We start from the raw sequence: 18,215 nt of genomic DNA, 5'->3' as shown, positions 1-18,215 counted from the left end.
GGGGATTTAGGATTTTCACTATATGTCTGAGGCCCTTGCTTATCTTCTCAGCTTTTATTAAGGAAAAAATAAAGACAGACTGAGGGATCTGCAAAGACACAGGTCCCTCTTCATGAAAATGGCATTGCACCTTCCTTCAATGAGCAGTAACACTTGAAAATTGTAGGAGCTGTTAAAGAGTGGCCTGTGGCTGCCTGATATCAAGAAGGTTTAGGATTTTTAATTGGAAAAAAAATGTGTATGAGAATGGACATCATCTTCTGCCTTTCAATAAGATTTAAATCTGTGTAAGATTAATAATTAGGTTGGCTTTAATATTGTTATTTACATTAAAATTTTCCACATAAACTTGCCTGTCATAATAACTAAAGAAAAAAATGCTGTATGTTCTGCTAAAAGTTCAGACTAGCATGGCAATTTTTTTCAGACATACACAATTCAGGTAGTTTCTGTGTGAGTGCAAACACTGCTTGTCCTCAGGGATCTGATATTGACTGTTTTTATGGGAATGGTTCATCCAAGAGCACAGAGTAAGCTGCCAATCTCTGCTTCATCTGCAAGTCGTGTTTTGCCTGTCCATCCCATGGCCAGTTGCTGGAATGAGTTGTGCAGTGGGAATGCTTTGGTCTGTTAAGATGCCTCAATGTGGAATTGTGTCCCTTGAGGAGAGAAGAGGCAGACTAAACAAGAGTGAATAATAATTAGAAGTAGAACTTTTTATGATTTTATATCTTAGGGCAAACTGCCACTGTTGGTTTGTGCCTTGAGCAAGAGCCATAGGATGTGAGAAATGGCTGTGGAAGGCTGGAGCCTCTGGCATGGATTCTTCTCTTTTCCTCTCCCAACAAGAACTATTAGTCATTGTACAATAATACTGTTGTTGTTTTCCTTCTTATCAATTTTGCTTCTTTATGTAGGAGGTAATGGAGGGAGGAAAAACATTCACTACTGTCGTGCCCCTGTTCTAAACCTCAGAGGAGGTCAAATTAATGTATAAGTTATCAGTATTGTGATGCTGAGAAGAGCTTATAAATTTTCATCTTCTGTCTGAAAGGCCACTTAAACACATGGAGAATGGTGAAACAGGAGGAATAACTTCTGTTTTTCAAAAGCCTTCAAGGTGCCTGCAGTGATCTTTGTCATCAAAGAAAGCCAGCAGGCTGAAGGAATAGAAGGAGGATATCTTGAAAATAAAAATAATTAAGCCAACTTAAGTATAGAAAGTCTGAAGAGTACAGAGTACTGTGTATGTATGAAAAGTACAGAGAAAGAAGATTTGAAATAACTGTTTATGGTCACAGCATACAGAGACCGTGAAATTCAGTTCTGTATCATACCTTTCAGAAATGGAATCTTTTATCTGCATAATGGCCACACCAAGCAGGATGGGAGCAGGAATAGCCTTCACTGAGGCAGTGGATGGCAAGTGTAACCTGGCTTAGCAGAGCAGAGGAAATCAAGAGTTCACTTCAGCCAGCCCTGATCATTTCCATGTTGCTGGAATTGCCTCCCCACCGTTCACCTGGCTGCACTCAGGAGCTCGGGCAGGCCAGCGAGTCCAGCCTGCTCTGGGAGCAGGGCAAGGGGCCACAGCAGGGCTTTGTCCTGCTGCTTTTGAAAGACAGCAAGGACAGAGGCAGCTCCTCTTGGCTGTCCAGATCTCATTATTTGCTTTACCTTCTATTCCTTTATTCCCTTTGCTCCCCTTTCACCCTCACAAGTTCTTTTCTCAGCCATTTCAAAATACGCAGCCAAGGTTTACAGCTTCCCTACAACTTCCATTTTGCAGACTTATACCTTTATTTAATAATTACAGTCTGGTTGTCCTATCCTCTTTTTCTTGAGCATCAAAGGAAAACTGGTACTCCCCCATCCTTCCTTTTTAACTCTGCAATATTCTGCCTTTGCATGTTACAGCCTCGTATGGGGCGCTACAGGGCAGTGGCCACCTGCATATACAGCATTTTCCTTTTCTTATCTCTGTCCTGAAACCCTTCGTGGTATCTCCCTCCTGGTGCCACAGGTGAGCAGTAGCCATATGCAGATCTCTGATAATTTTATATGCTTACAAAATATCCATTTCCTTGGGGGGAACCCCAAACCTCAGTACCTGTTACCATGTCTCACCTGGCACCAAGAGTACATTCTATAGATTTAAATGTTCCACAGTCATCCTTAATTTTAACAGCTTTCTCTCACATTGTATCATGAATAGATATTTTCCTTATGCCTCCTGGCTTATTGTGTTATTTACAGAAGGGCTGTGTTGAAGTTGGATCTGTTATGTAATTAAAACATTGATCAAAATATCATTTCTATGAGTCAAAAAAATATATCCACATTCAGAAATGTGAGGTTATTTCTGCTTTGTTCAAGAATTGGAGTAAAAAGAGACAACTGAAAATTACAGCAGCAGTTTTTTTAAACCTTCCAATGAAATATAAGAATGGAATGGCATTTTTAAATTGCTTTACTCTTAGTTGTCATGATGAATCCATGCAGTTGCTGACTGATTTTGATCAAAGACAGAATCCTAAACTTTGCAATTACTTATGTGGTTTACTTTTTTTAACATCAAACGCACAAGTTCATAGTTGGAAAAAAGTAGCAATGGGGAAAAAATTTATAACTGTTAAAGTCAGCACAAAACATGAGATGGGGAATTTGGGATTGGTAGTACACTGCATTTCTGAAACCTGTACCAGTTACTGCATTCCTTCTGTAATCAGTGGTCACGAATATCCTTACAGAAAAAAAATACAGGAAAAGACAAAATACTGCTGGTAAACCTTGAGGTATTAAGCACAGATTTTCCTCACTTACTTAAAAATATTAACAATACATTGCAAAAAGCATGGCGTACATCGTTAGGTGGGAATAAACCTAAAATTGCAATGGGAGATGTGTGTGGCTGGGATCTATTTGCATTTTGAAAAGCTTAATTTTCAACTGTAACTGCATCCTAATTCCAGTTCTTTACTGCAGTGAACAGAATATTAATATTCATTAGTATAAATTTCTGAGGACACTAATTATTGCCATAACTCATTGTCTCTTGGTTAGGTTTCTGTTCAGTCCCACAGCATCAGTTTTAATTTGTGGTATGTTTTTCTCACATTATATTTGAAATGCCAATGACCAAACAGATGAAGTAATTTGTAAAGCCTTTCTTCAGAGCTACCTGAAATTTAAGCTTTTACGTATTGCCTATATGTGCATTAATGAAGAAATGTAGTGGAATCTTTATTATATAATTACCTGGAGCTGTTGCCTGTGGTGGTCCAAAGCAAGGTGCCCACCTACCTTGAATAAATACAGCTTTAAACCCCTGGCCATTGTAAGGAAACATGGAAGATTTCCCCTGTCCTCCTGCCTTTCTGTCAAATAATATCACTTCTTTTTGGGGGTTCAAACGGTGACACTTCCCTGTGGATTGGGTAGGTCTATTTCAGCTATTTGCTGACTCATGTCTTTCCAAAATACTCAACTCAGCACATCTTCTGTGTGTCTGAAACAGCACAAAGAGCTCAGCTTGGGGCTTGGTTCTCTCCTGTGCCAGTAATGAGCATTGTTACTCATCAATAGAACTTAGAGGTTTCCAATGTTTTTCTAAAATAATTGTGTTTTGCAGCAGTTGTTCAGTTTCCAGCATGAGCCATAAGCCTCCTGTAGGTTTTCATTGATGTCATTGCTTCTCATACCCAGTTCCATTTCTTCACAAAGCAACTACACCCACCAGAGCAAAGGGACAGTGTTTCTCTTAAATAAAGATTGGGCTATAATGAACAGATAGAAAATTCTGTTTTAAATAACTATATCTAGAAATATATCATTTATCTATAGGAAATACTGAAAGAAATTAAATATATAAAAATCTGCATTTTAAATATATTAATTATCGAAATTAAGAGTATGTGATTATTCTAATGGTCTTTCTCTGTTTGCCTTTCTCATCTGGTTTCCATTTTCTTGCTCACGCCTGGTTGCACTTTCTGTTTCCATACAAAACACTATGTACTTCTCTAAAAAGTGAATGCATCTTTTTTTGAGCTTTTCTCGTGCTCTGTTTTTATCTCAGACTGTATCAGAAATGACATATGAAAATTCAGTTTGATCTTACAGATAAAACTGGTGGTTTGAAATGTCAAGAGGGTTGGGTTCCTGTGACTTGCTGCTGATATCCCTGTTCTTTGGGGCCTCAGATGTTTTCCCCTTGGTTTTAAATTTAAGCAGGAATTAGTAACAGGATGCCTCTCCACTGAGAGACTGTCTCAGGAAGGAGATGTAAACTGAGGACACAAATATTTTGAAGCATTTTAGTCAAAATGAAGGATTTGTTGGCAGCTGGGACAAAAAGACACTTTGAGGACAAGAGCAAAGTTTGATTGTGGTTTCCTCTTAGATTTAAAAATTAGTTGTCTTTGCCTGTTGATTCATGTTTTTCCCATTACAAACAGTAGCATCAAATTGTTTGGGTGAATTAATGGACAATGACAAAAATGATTTGTACAGCAGTTCTGCAGCTACAAGTGAGAATCTGAAGGGGCATAATGGCAGGATAAATGTATGTGTGTGTATGTACATATGTCTCATTTTTAAATTTTACTATTAATACTATATTGGTATTTCTGATTATCACATTTCTAGAGATTTAGAATTCCAGAGTGCACAAAATTCAGAATTGACTGCGAGTCGAAAACACCCATTAAGTGATTAATTATGTTTGCTTTATGGTCTGATGGGCATTTGTGGCCAAACTTTGGCAACTCCAAACAAACAGGAGTTGTATATCTCCTGACACTCCAGCACAGTTCCCCCTGTGTCATCTTCCAGGGGGGAAATGTTAAAAACAAACAAAAAAACCTCTGAGCAGGTTATGTTTTTCTGGATGGCTCTGTGTAAAGTTTATAAACATTTCTTGTTGAAGGAGAACGTTGGCGTGGTTTGGTTTTTTCCCAGGATCAGACAGACTTTGCCAATAATTTTATTATTATTTCTCTCTGTTCTTCACATTAAATGCTGTATGTTCCCTTTCCTTTTGGGAACTGGAGAAATCATCAAATGGCTGGAGAACAAGTAGAGTTATTTCTGAAACACTGAGTTTTGTTTTCATGATACAAGATGAGGAGAAGTTTGGGGCTGGGGACATAGATGGGCTCCCTTGTAATTCCTGTTGTACCAACATATCCATGTGCTAGACAATCCCAGCTTGCCTCTTGGACTGTCCCTGTGGAAAGGCTTGCACAGGCTTTGATATCAGTGATCCCTGTGGATCCCTTCCTGCTCTGGATATTCTATTTTTCTATGATTTATTTGCTACTTTTTCTGTATTTCGTGACCTTTGTTTCTCTTACACAACGTGAATTGTCCAAGGTGGAATAAACTGATTTTGTTTCAGCAAGCTGGGACATTTTATAAGGTCCATTCACAGCGAGTACTTTGGGAACTGAATGCTATGGTATTTTTGTCTCATGGCAATTAGCAGAAAAGATCCTGTGAGTTAATAAGGATTGAACTGTTAGACAATAATTCTGAATCCATAGGGATATGCCAGAGATCAAAAACGTGATTTTGCAGGTCTAGGAGCTGTACAACTGCAATTGGAATTGTTTTAAGAGGTTTTAGGAGGCACAAATATGTGCACAGTCTAGACAGTGCTACTTCTGCACTGGCAGGGGCAGCTGCAAGAAATGCTAATGCAGGAGCTGAGTCCAAAACAGGGAAGGGGGAAGAGCCAAAGGTGAAGAATATGCTGGAGGCCTCAGATGTTAGAGCTCAGTGTGTTTGGGAAGAGTCATCCAGAGGTCTTTCTACAGTGGAAAAATGAATATTGAAGTAATCAGAACTCCATTTTCAATAACATGATGGTGCTTGCCTTTCTTCTCGAGTTTTCCAAGGGATTGTCTGGATTTCCCTTATAGTTCCTGCTGTGGGACTCAGCCTGGGTTTGGGAATGGAGACTGAGTGTTACAGCCTTGTTTTTTATATGGGCTGGGGGTAACTCCATGTTTAAATTCTGGGAATGGAAATCTTCATTCTGTCTGTTGCTTTAATTTCCTTTTTCTTGAACTATTTTTACTCAAAAGGGTTGAGGTCTCCTTCCTCAGATCTATCTGTGTGAAAGGCTGGGAAAGGTTGGTGCTCCAGGATCCAGGCTGCAGCGGGCATTCCACAGCTTTTAGGACAAATCTCTTGCTTTGTACACAAGGAAAACTTTAAACATTCACCACGTTTGCACACAGGAATGTTTGGGTCACTTTACTTCCTTTGAGCTTTAAAAACACAAGAGAACTGAACTGATTGCTTGGGAAACTGAAAAAGGAAAAAGAGAAGGTTTTCCTTTCAACTGGGCTTCTACCAGAACAAAACATATTGTCACCAACAGTTTTGAAATGTTTCTGCAAGGCCAGCAATTGAAATTCAAATTGTGAAATGCCTCAAGTTTGCATTGAGAGGGAATGAAATGCACTGGCAGCTGCACTGGTATTGTCAGTGAGTGCTCTTTGTGTTGTTGCAGTACCTAAGCAATGAAACAAATATTTATCCACACGCATCACACAACATTCCTGGGCAGTGCAACTTTGGCCTTTATAAACCAAATAAGGTGGAGCATAAGGAGATGTTTTTGCCTGGCAGCTGCCTGTGATTTCTCCTCCTGGATACACTAAAGAATTCTCCCTGCTGCCCTAAATTCTTTTCTACTCACCAGTACACAGATATTTGAGTCAAAATCCAATTTGTTGTGAGAGATTTGGTCAAAAGTGTAACAAAGTTTGCACACGTACAGTGCTACAGGTTTTTAGTGTTCCTTATTTTTGCCTCTGTTTTGGTTTTTTGGGGAGGTTTTGCAGCTTTCTTTTGGAAGTTGTTGAGTAGATCAAAGTTTGAGGACAGTTAACCAATTTTGTAAGCCTGTTATTTACCAGTGGATTGACAACTTTACACTCTCATTCGTACAATAATTATAAATTGGTGAATCTCTTCTTGCAGATGTTTGTGTCTTTTCAAGAATATTTCCTGTGTCCCTTTTGTTTGTGCTAAGGATGTGTTTGGAAATCTGAAATGTCGTGTTGTTGACAGCCAGATCTAAAGGACTGTATTTGAGTATGACATGAAAAGAATTCACTGGGTTCAAAGCTTTCAAGAGCTTTTCAGCTGGACCCATTCCTGCTCTTGTTGCTAGCAACAGGCACTTCAGCACTGCATGTTAATATTTATTTTCACATAAGCAGCTGATAATTGTAAATAACCAGACAAATGAAAGCTACTGAGTGGCAAATTTCTGTGGAGTCTGTCCAAAATGTAATGCTTTGTAGAAGAGGATGGATGTCTTGTGGGAAAGATTTCAGTGTATCTGCAGTATATGTTTTATAGAAAATATAGGTCTATAGGTAAAGCTTTACTTTTTATCTAATGCAGGTGTTAAACCGTTTTGTAAAGCTCAGGAAGAATAATAGAAATACTGCAGAGATATTTGTGAAGGGAGGGTGCACATGGACATGCCTGTGTATGATAAAGGAAAAATCTGATCTTCTGGAGGCTGCTGGCTGATTATTGTACACATTCAGGAGGAGCTGTGCTGTGGACTTTGCCATTCCTCACTGGTATCAAATCCAGGTGCAGCTAAAACTGGAGCACAGCTTTATTGGAGTGCCAGTCCCACAGGAGGTTTTGGGGTTGTTTTGTGCCAGCCCAGGTTCCTCCTGTGTGACTGGTGTGCAGTGGAGGCACAGCTGCTCCTGAGGACACCAAAGGGACAGCACAGGCAGATGGGGCAGATTTTGGCCAAACCCCCTGTGCTGTGGGACACTTTGCTCTAAGTGATAGACTGACCTCTCAATCCATTTAGAGCTCCTGGTGAGAAATGAAAATTGCAGGTGGGTCTATGGATGTACCTATCTTTACCAGGTAAGATAAATTTGCCCACATAGAAGCAAATAACTCTTCAGACCTTCAAGAAAGATTAAAAATCCACAGCAGTAAGTGATGAAGATAAGTTGAGTGCCTTGTCTAAAAAATTTCTTTAATCACACTTTTTTAAAAGTAAATGTCTCACCTTGAGCTAATTTAGATGAAGTAGGTGTTCTTCATTGTGTCCTATGGTTTATTTTTTAAATTGATCTGCCTATTTGGGAAAAAGATAACACAGTGGTAGAGCCAAGTCATTAGCTAAATTCAGATGCTTTTATTTAGATGATGTTTAAATTGTCCTGTCTGGATGAGCTTGATAATGTAAACTACAAAAGCAAGTTGGGCCACATTTGATAATCAACTCTTGTGTGGTACTTCAAATCCAAGTTGCTTTATGCAATTCTGGATCCTTATCCTTTTATTGAGACATCAAAAAGGCTTAGAGAGAATCTTGCAGCAAATTTATACAGAAAAAAATAAAGATATATGAGGTATCTTGCTCCTGTTATAATGGAAGAAAACACAAACTTGGCTTAATTTGTCTCCTAAAAATGCCTTTCCTGCAGTCTGCTTCCTTCAGATTATTGAAAATTTGGCTCACAATTCTTTCTTCACAGATTGTTGATGCTTCATGCTGCTCTGCAATATGACATCTTTTTTCCTTCCATAATTTTTCATCTCTGTATTGTCCTTGGCTACTCAGCATCCCTTGCTAAATTAGACATCTCTGCTGGCTTCCACACGGTGCCATTCATAAAGTTTATCATCAAGAAATATTTAATTATACCTAGAGGGAGGGCAGGGGACTCAAAATACAACAGAATGAAAACTAATATATCAGTAAAGTTGTGGAGGAAGAACAGAACTGCTGAGCTCTGCTGGTTTTCTGGGTATTTCCCCCAAAATCAATGTCATGGGGCAGTGCCAGTGCTCTCCCACAACATCCCAACGAGTTCCTGTGCCCTGGGCTTGGAGCTGGGCCAATCCCTGTGCCAGGGCCTGGCTCCACTGCCAGCTCAGTGTTAGCACAGTGTATTTTAAAATTTAAATAAAATGCCAAAGAAGAATTTTAAGCTAGTAAAATGTAGGGCTTAAAACGTTCATGAACTAGTGGAAATCTTTTTCCCTCAACAATTTTAAAGAGAAATACTGGAGAGAAGATTTGTCTCTTGCCCAGCAAGAAAAAAAGTGAAAAAAACCCATCTGCAGCCTCTGTGTTCTCTGTTTATGATCTCCCCCTTCCTGTTCTTCCTGAGGTTTCATGTTAATTTAATTCTATTTTTCCTCACAAAAATAAACCTCCGCTATGTATTTTAATTTATTCCCAGTCTGCTGTAATTAAGTTGCAGATAAACACATGGTTGCCATATGACAAAGTGATATTGAAAGGAAATGAGACACAGAATTTTGTGTACTCAGGCCTTGGTTATGCTGGGTTGGCTCTTCTGCAGACCTACAGCCTAGATCCAATTAGGAAAATAAAAAATTATGGAAAATTATTGGTCACATTTTGAGCACGGTGACAAACTGAATCATGTAAACTCATGGTGGAGTCAAGCACAAAAAATAATAATTTTATGTAAATATGGAAGGAGGAAAATAAGTGGCAATAGAACAGGGACCAAAACAGAGAAGCTGTAATCAAGGGAAGAGAAAAGGAAAGAAAGAACAAAGCAGAGGGGTTTCCCTGGCACCACAGGCCTCTGGTGGTCAGAGGTTTCAGGTACATGTGCAGAGCATGGGCTGATCTACAGGAGGTAGCTGCAAGATTGAATCTTAGCAAAGGGAGCAATGACTCAAGTCACAGGTCTGGGCTGATAAAAAGGGCAGGTCTGAAACCAGGTGGGTGCAGAGCACTTTTTATCCAAGTGTCCAACCAGCTGTGCCTGTGCTGCAGGAGGGAACCAGGTGTGTCCTGAGCCTGGGAGAGATTCTGGTAAATGTTTGCAAAGATTTGCCCTGTGCAGGGTGACAATCAAACTGTTATTTATAGAATCCCAGGATGGCTGGGGTTGGAAGGGACCTTTAAAGATCATCTCATCCCACTATCCCAGGTTGCTCCCAGCCCCCTCCAGCCTGGCCTTGGACACTTCCAGGGATCCAGGGGCAGCCACAGCTGCTCCGGGCACCCTGTTCCAGGGCCTCCCCACCCTCACAGGGAACAATTCCTTCCCAATATCTCATCTAGCTCTGCCCTCTAGCAGTGGGAAGCAGTTCCCTGTTCTCCTGTCACTACTTGCCATTGTCACACCTTCTTATAGGCCCTCAAATCTGCTCCCAAAATTCTCCTTTCCTCTTCTAAAAATTGAGACTTGCATGCTGGTTGTGTCACTTGTGATTTTAATTTTAAAAGCAGAGGACTGAGCCTGACTGAGCATGGGGGGTGGGTTGGGACTGCCACGGGGACAAAACCACTTTGACTTTGTGCTCTTCTCGTCCATGGTTCCACCGGCGCCAGAGGTTTGGGCGATTGGCATCACAGGGATCACCAGCAGGACTGGTTTGCTTGAGGAACTTTCCCTCAAGATGGGAAGATGGGAGCTGTATTTATTCTGAGACTTAATTACGAGTGGTGAAGTTTCATAAATCCATTCTGAAAATACAGTGTTTCTAGGGGTGTAATTTAGTTGAAGGGTTCTTGGTTATAGTTCCTTTAGTTGCACAAAGTGAGAAACTTCCACTTTCTAAATGTGCCTTTATTGCTTTAGTGAAACTCATTTTAAAAATTACTGATGTTATGGCTGTGTTGGGATTTGAGGTCTTGGTGCTCCCAGCCATGTGTGATTTCAGTGGGTGATAACATGGCCGTAGTTGAGCAAACCATACAGAGAAATTACCCAAATCAGAGCCCAATCAGAGCCTCCTGGGCAGATTTAGAAATTGCTTCTCCCTGTAGAGGAGCTCATGGTACCATAACTCTTTATATACGTCCTTCTTCCAGAACAGCAAATTCAGAATTAGCAGTAAAAGGGAGCTGTTGTTCCAGCTGGGAGCAGTCGTGTGTTTTCTTACTAATTGGGACAGAAGCAAATTTATCTGCTTTTATCTGGCATCTCCCTTACCAATTTTGTTTTGTGTTTGTATCTACAGCTCTTAAGCTGAACACATTTATAACATTTTCCTTAGCAGAGATTTCAAGTGCAGAAAATTGCAGTGCAGCTTTAAACAGCTGCAGAATAATATATTTTGTTGAGAAATAGCTGCTACAAGTGTATTCCCTGGGATGGCTCCTTGTGTGTGTAAAATCTGTCATGGGAGCAGGGGAAAGCTGTGCACTCCATCACCACAGTCCCTTTGTGGTTTGAGACTATTCCTGTTTGAGACAAAAGTTCCCATAACATTCCCTGCTTGGACTCCTGAAGGAGCTGGAAAAACAATTTCCGTCTAGGAGTAATAATAATAGCTTGGGCTTTTGGTTTTGATCATAAGCTGACATTTAAAAGTCATCTGAGGAAAGATATTTCTTGATTAAAGTCAGGTTTTGTTTGATGCAGTTGAGGCTGATCCTTCCCATCTGCTATCATGTCCTTGATGGGATCTCTTTCCCTGGCCTTGGGTCTGGTTTACAAGATCCCTCAGGAGTTCCTGGCTTTCCCAAGAGACCTTTCAGGGGCTCAGCTCATTCTGTTACTCTGGTTTTATTGCTCAGCTTTTCTTTTCCTTAAGGAAAACTTGGAAGCTTGCTCAGCAGAGAAGATGAGGTGGTAATGTGGTACCCACAGAGTGTTTGGAACTGGGAATCTGTCCATGCTCACCCTGTGTCTGGCTGTTCAGTCACCTGTCAGATCCCCACATCTTTAACTGTGGGTTTCAGAACCTGTATTCAGTATTTTCTGTGTGGAATATAAGAGGCAGATTGTGTGACTGCATTTCCCAGAGTTCATTCCTGGAATTGTCAGTATTTAAGTTTGCTGCTTGAGCCTGGGTGTAGTAGCTTTGCTTCCTGTCCCCACTTGGTGTTGGTGGAAGGTGGGAATGGCAGCCAGGATCCTCGCACGGGTCTGGGCTTGGCTTATAGCAAACAGGGATGTAGGTATTTGTGGTTTGGCTTTTTGTGTGTTTTGTGGATAGCTACAATATGACCTTTCCCACTGAAAAGCTGGATTTTATCCCAAATCCTGTGAATTTCACACAGGATTGGCTTCTCACAGCATTCAGGTTGGTTGCCAGAGCCCCGGCACTGAGGGAAGGCACAGAACAGCCCTTGCTGTGTGCAGAGCTCACTGGAGCTCCCTCTCCCAGGTACAGGGAAGCTTTTCCACAGAAAATCATCCACTGGGCTTTCCTTGAGCTGCCTCTGGCTTTCATAGAACGTAAATATGCCCTCCCCCAGCTTGAGGGGAACGTGCCAGCTGCACAGGAACTCCTGAGACAGCCCTGGGAGCATTTCAGTGTTTTGGCAATTGTAACTCTTATCTGGTTCCCTCTGATCTGTTTTCTGTGGTGATTCCCAAATGTCTGGGTGTGGGCAGATGAAGTGTGACTGGGTGTTTAGTTATGGGATACTTGGGATCCCTGGTAAATGAGGGATGCACAAGCTGAGTTCCAGGTAGAAGCTGATTCTGCATTTCCAGTATCTACTGCTTGGAGCTAAAGGATTGCTGGATCCTTCCAGGCCTCTGACACCAAGCTAGGAGAGCTCATAGTGGAAATCAGGCATGGGTTATTGAGGAGAAAAGCCTGGAAAACTTGCTTTGTTATCAGAGGGGCATAATTCCACAGGGAGTGAAGCTGGAAGAGGATCCCTGCTCTGCCGGATGAGTGACCTTTGATCAGCCACACTTCTAACACTGTAACTGCCCTGCTCAGTGTCCTCCCTTCTGTGTCTGTGTTCCCAGGAGAGATCATGGTTGTTATCCTCGCAGTAAATACAGTACTGGATACTGGATAGAAATTAAAATGAGCAAATTCCATGTGCTGTATGTCATTTGGCATCCTGCACAGCCCCCCTTCAGTTTGTCAGAAATTCCTAAACCAGAGCAAGGTCACATCTGGTAGCAATTTTGCTCTGCCAGATGAGGCGTAATCCCATAAAACCAAACTCATTTTCTCCAGTGCTGCTCGAAGCCGAGCTCTCCTGCTCCTTTTCCATAAGAACTGCTGCTTGTACTGGGAGCTCTGTGGAATGATTCAGGCTGGGAGACTTTTCACACTTTATAAACTGCAAGGTTTGGAACACAGCTTTGTGTCCAGCACACGAGGCAGGATAAGCAGGGCACAGCCCTGGAGTCTGTGGCTCCATTCCATTTCCTTTCCCAGCAGCACATCCCTGCAGGATGCTGCTCCTTGGTGTCTGTGCATCCCCTCCTTCTCTGGGTAACCTGGCACCTGCAGGATCCATACAGAGCTACGAGTGCTTCTAAAAGAGCTCTGAAGCTCTGAGGCTTTCACAAGACATGTCAAACACATCAGATGGACTAACAAAGTAACAGAGCAACCATCAACCTGTGCACATTGTAGTAACTGAAAATAATCCCCAGAAACATGGAATTGTAATAGAAGACAGTATTTTTATGTTTGATCGTGTTGCTGCTTTCCCATGTGTTGCTAACATTGGTTATTTTGGTATGGCATTGGTTTAATTACTCTTTCAAAGCCTTCTGTGCAGCTTGGTGTCCATCTCAAACCAGATTGTACCAGTGAGGTGTCATCACTCACAGAGGTGGGGGGGTGACATGGTGATGTATTATAAGGTGTTATTAAATCCAATTAACAAACTTAGTTAAAATAAAAAAATTCTTTCAAGGTTTCCTGGGTTTTATGTAAGGATCTCTAAAAAAAATAAACCAACAGGTCAGAATTTCAGAGAGTGAGTATTGTTACTCTTAGTGCAATCCACTGTGACTGGATAGGAACCACCTTATCTGCTGTGATTTTTATGAACCAGTTGAACCTTTTTGTTCACAGGCCAAGTATCCTGACATTGTGACCCTTCCCGAAGGACTGCTGGGAGATTTTATAATTCTAAAGAACCCCAAAGTTTCTGGGTAAGCCAATAAATGCATTTCTGTGTTTACACAGGGCAGGGATTGCACAGGCAGAGCAGCAGCCTTGTGCTGCAGCTCTGGGTTCCTTCTGTGGCAGGAGAAGGAGGGATCCCAGTTCCCTCCCAGCAAAGCCCAGTTCCTTGCTATTGCCTTGGTGTCTTGCCATTAAAGAACAGAAAGAAAAGGGCATTTATTGTGCAATGGAAGCAAAGCAACTGTGGCTATACTTTTCCATTGTTTTAGAAGTCAGTTAGATGAAGGAATTATTACCTACCAGACACATGGGATTTGTTTGGCCTCCCCATGAGAGATGTTCCAGTACATTTAAGATTTTCAGCAGGGGAAAAAAATCCTTACAGTTAAATGTAAGGTGGTGTAACTGTCACTGTCAGGAATTCTGCAAGGGCCATGAAAAGCAACTATTTTGTGACAGGATCAGAGCATTCCCTTCTCCTGGTACACCTTGCTTTAACATGCTTTAATTTAAAAGAAAATAAGGCACAGCTCCCTTCATTATGTTTGTGTGTAGAACCGGCAAACAAACCCTTATAGAGGATGCTGCTTCATTCAGCCAAACTTGCCCTTTAAATCTAAATGCTTCAGCTTGGGGGTGCAGGAATGAATTGTTCTTAGACTATCCCACATAGGGTAGAACTTGCTTTATTTTAGTTTCTCCCTTGGCACCAGGTGCCAATTCCATTACCCTCATTCCCTCTCACCCCATATGAAACAAAGGAATATAAAAGTCATTTCAGTAGCTTGGTAGAAAACAGACTGGCATAGAAATTTGTTTGCAAAATCCCAGAACAAGCTGTGCACAAATTCCCAAAGGATTTGTAAAAATAAGGTGGCAAAAGGCTGACAAATCACATTGGAAGGAAACTCTTAGAGTCATGATGGGTTGAACACCACTGAGAAAGGGATCTTGCTCCTCACAGTGATTCACTGTGGATTAGGAAAGCCTTACCTCCAGTAAGGGAGGTGAGGTTTGGAGGGAACAAAGGGAGCTGTAAAGCAGCAGCTCTGCTGTGGATCTTATTCTGGACTCGGCTCCTGCCTCACCGTTCCCTTGGGATGCTGCAGTGATCCCATCCACTGTGAAAGCTGGGAATCATGACTGGCCTTGCACAACCACTAACACTATTCCTGAAGAAGTAATGATGGTTTTAGGCTTCTTTTTTTTTTTTTTAATTAAAAGCAAAGAACTGCAGGAATGTAGGCCTTGGACAGATGTCTACCTGCCATTAGAGTCTAAAAAGGCCATGAATAGTCTTTATTCCAAACCCAGCACATCACTATTTATGCAAACACTTCTGAAACAAGTTTCCTGTTCTCAGCACCTGATCCTGAGTGTAGATATTACGTGAGGGGTGGAGCCAGGGGACACTCAGTGCTCTCCTTTGCTTTCCTCTCACTTACTGCACTGTGCAAAGCTGGATGTAGTCAGAACCTTTCCTTGTCATTGGATTGATGTGTTCCTGGTTCCTGAATGCAGAGATGGTTCTTGTATTATATGAAGTGAATTCTGTTGCAGAGCACAAGGTTGAGCCTCATGACTGCTGCACTTTTGGCTTTGAAGGAACTTCAAAGCCAGCACCTGGTTAACCTGAACTGCTTTTCCTGTGCACCTGGTACAGGTTTGAATTGATGATTGTCTGGAAGATCCATCTTGATGAAGAAGGGACCACCACACCTGTCCTGGACCTGCTGCCCAAAGTACCAGAGCAAGGTAATCTCAATCACTTCAGGGACTGTTCCGGAACTGCCAGGCCCCTGGTTTTGGCCATGGAAGTCCAGCTCCCAGAGCCCAGCCACACAAAACGCACCCCAATTCAGCAGCAGCTACACTTCACCTCCTGTGTAATCTCCAAGGGCTCACAAACCCTGTCTGCCTGCAAGGCATCCTGCTTTACCCACCTGCTGTCAGCCCTACTGCAACTCTTGGAAAATAACCTGCACTGCTCTGTTTCTCCTGCAGTCCTGGAGCAGAAGATGAGGAGGGTGGAGAGCATCCCTGGCAACTTCCGGAGCGCGCTCCGGCTCTTCGGGATCGAGGCAGCCATCGAGAACCTGATCAAAGTGCTGGGCTCAGAAGAATGAATGCCAGCATCATTTACACTAGGTAGCAATTTCAAAAGTAGTTTTAATTAAGATATTGTGTTACACAGTCTGTAATTTTATTGAATATAAACATTAAGTTATTTTCCATTTAGAAACCATACTCATAAAACATGCTATCTGTACAATTATGGCACGTTATATATAAATTGTCATGACATGAAAATAAATACAGCCATTTAAATACAAAAATGCCAAATAAAATAGTTACATGTACAGAGTGATTTCATTATAAATTTATCTTTCTGAATCATTAATGTACCAGAGTGGTTTATCTTCTTAACATTTTCTAGATACCTGGAAATTGTTAAAAGATCATGCACTGTCAAAATCAAGTCCATAAAAATCCAATTCATTTCACAGCTCTGTAAAAGTACAGTGATTTTAAAATGACAAAAGAACAGTAAGAGACTCCTAGAACAAAGAGTTAAACAGCTTTCTCATTAAATTAGGGTGGAAGAAGACAATTTGAAGATTTCAAAGACGCACAACGCTAAAAAACCCAAAGGTAACTGTATGAAGTAACTTTGTTCCACAATGTGTGTTGAGACAGCGTTAAGCTAACCCAGAGAGGCCCATGACACCCCTGGGAACAGGTGAGCCAGTCACCTCCTGCCCACTGCAGCACTTCTTTTGCACTTCTGACTTCCAGGAGGAGGAAATCCTGGCAACACATTACCAAAGCATCACCTTTCACACATTCATCCCTGAAGAAATAAAACACATCAGATGAATGTCTTGCATCTCCCTTCACTTCCATCAGATGTGCCATGAGCCCACCTGGGAACTCAGTGTTTCCAGGAGTTCCTGCTCTGCACTAGCACTGCACCCCAGCCAAACTGATATGACTGGAAGTCAGGTACTTCTCAGCTGGGGAGTAACAGTTCCTGGAACCAATAGCCCAAACCCATCTGCTCTGGGCTCTCCTGGTAAGAAGAGCCCTCCTTTCCAAGGCCAGAGCTGCTGGAGCCCCTGGCAGCACAACCACCCACTCCATGCAGCAGTGGGGAAAGAGGTGAAGTCTGAACTAAAGCAACAGTATGTTTCTAATCCCATAAATGTAATATTCCACTATTTGATCACTGAAATGGTCTCCCACTGTTCTGGTAGGTTAGGAAAAACTGACAGACCAGAGCCTGGTTTCTGCCCGACTCTGAGCAACAGAGATTGGGTTTTGATTAATGGCAGCTCTGTCTTGTTAGATAAGGCAGGCTCATTTCAAGACTGGAATCCCGTACACAGGCAAAATTCCTTCCTACTTCTCCACTGACATGGAACTGGTTGAGCCAGTTTTGTGTAACCTTCAGTTCATCTTTAGCTCCCTCGCCTTGCCTGAAAACAAAACTGTTTGCTCAGCACAGACACTGCTGTTTGCATATGAAACGTGTGTAAAGTTACAGCATAAAAACCTGGGAACTTCCCAGCTGTGCAGGGTCCTTCCTTCCTCCTCTTTCTAATAGCTGGAGGGTTTCTGGATTCATAAGGAGTTCTCCTCCTCCAGGTTTTCTCTGGGAAGAAGAGGTTATTCCTGCTGCCAGCTCATTGCACTGTTGTAGTCTCACATCTCAGGCCCTGCCCCAGAAGGGCTCCTGGCACTGGGTGCCAGCACTGCCAGCTCAGGTCTCTGGCACAGGGACAATAGTGGCTCTGTGTTTCACATTTCTTCCTTGAGTTGTGCCAAGGTACAGGGATCCTGTTTTTGAATTTCAGGTAAAGTGGAACAATTCAAAGGTTACACTGTTTTTAGGACCCTGAACATCATTATTGGTAAGCACAGGCTGTATCCAGGTAAGAGCTGTTCACTGGGGCTGGAGAAGTATCTCTGCACCATTCAGGGGGTGTACTGCTTGAGGGAAAAGGAGCTGCAGATTTTATCATTGCACCCTCAAGTTTGGTAATACCCTTCAGTTCCAGCTCAGGATCTTCCCCAAGGATGGCTTTGCTGCAGCACCTCCCCAGCCTTCAGCTGCACAAAGCACTGCTCATCTGCAGCACTGACAAAAGCTCACCCTGGCACAAGACTGACTCCACTGCAGCTGTAGGGAAGAAAATGGGGTTCTGTCACCTTTTTCCTGTGTCATTTACAGCAGAAGAGCCTAAAAGCAGCCGCTCATGCTACGCAGTGTGTGGGGCATCAGTGTAATAGTGCCAATGTTTGACACTATCTGAAAGACCTGAAACAACCTGTAAAACTCAGAA

General features: G+C 42.1%; 1 protein-coding gene across 2 annotated transcripts in view; it reads left to right on the top strand.

The window, feature by feature from the left end:
• CENPP (centromere protein P) overlaps window positions 1–16,554 on the top strand; it is a 114,089-nt gene extending 97,535 nt beyond the window's left edge. The window contains exons 7-10 of one of the 2 annotated variants that reach the window (XM_053953357.1): window positions 13,819–13,898; window positions 15,536–15,627; window positions 15,877–16,020; window positions 16,469–16,554. In XM_053953357.1, the coding sequence (XP_053809332.1) occupies window positions 13,819–13,898; window positions 15,536–15,627; window positions 15,877–15,998 (294 nt within the window). In that variant the 3' untranslated portion in view covers window positions 15,999–16,020; window positions 16,469–16,554. Of the gene's footprint in view, window positions 1–13,818; window positions 13,899–15,535; window positions 15,628–15,876; window positions 16,233–16,468 lie in introns of those variants that run through there. The other variant, XM_053953355.1, reaches the window with a different exon arrangement.
• Window positions 16,555–18,215: the final 1,661 nt, after the last annotated feature.

Source organism: Vidua chalybeata, chromosome 12 (assembly GCF_026979565.1).
Source record: "Vidua chalybeata isolate OUT-0048 chromosome 12, bVidCha1 merged haplotype, whole genome shotgun sequence".
Taxonomy (NCBI): domain Eukaryota; kingdom Metazoa; phylum Chordata; class Aves; order Passeriformes; family Viduidae; genus Vidua; species Vidua chalybeata.
This window is presented reverse-complemented; position numbering and strand designations above follow the sequence as displayed.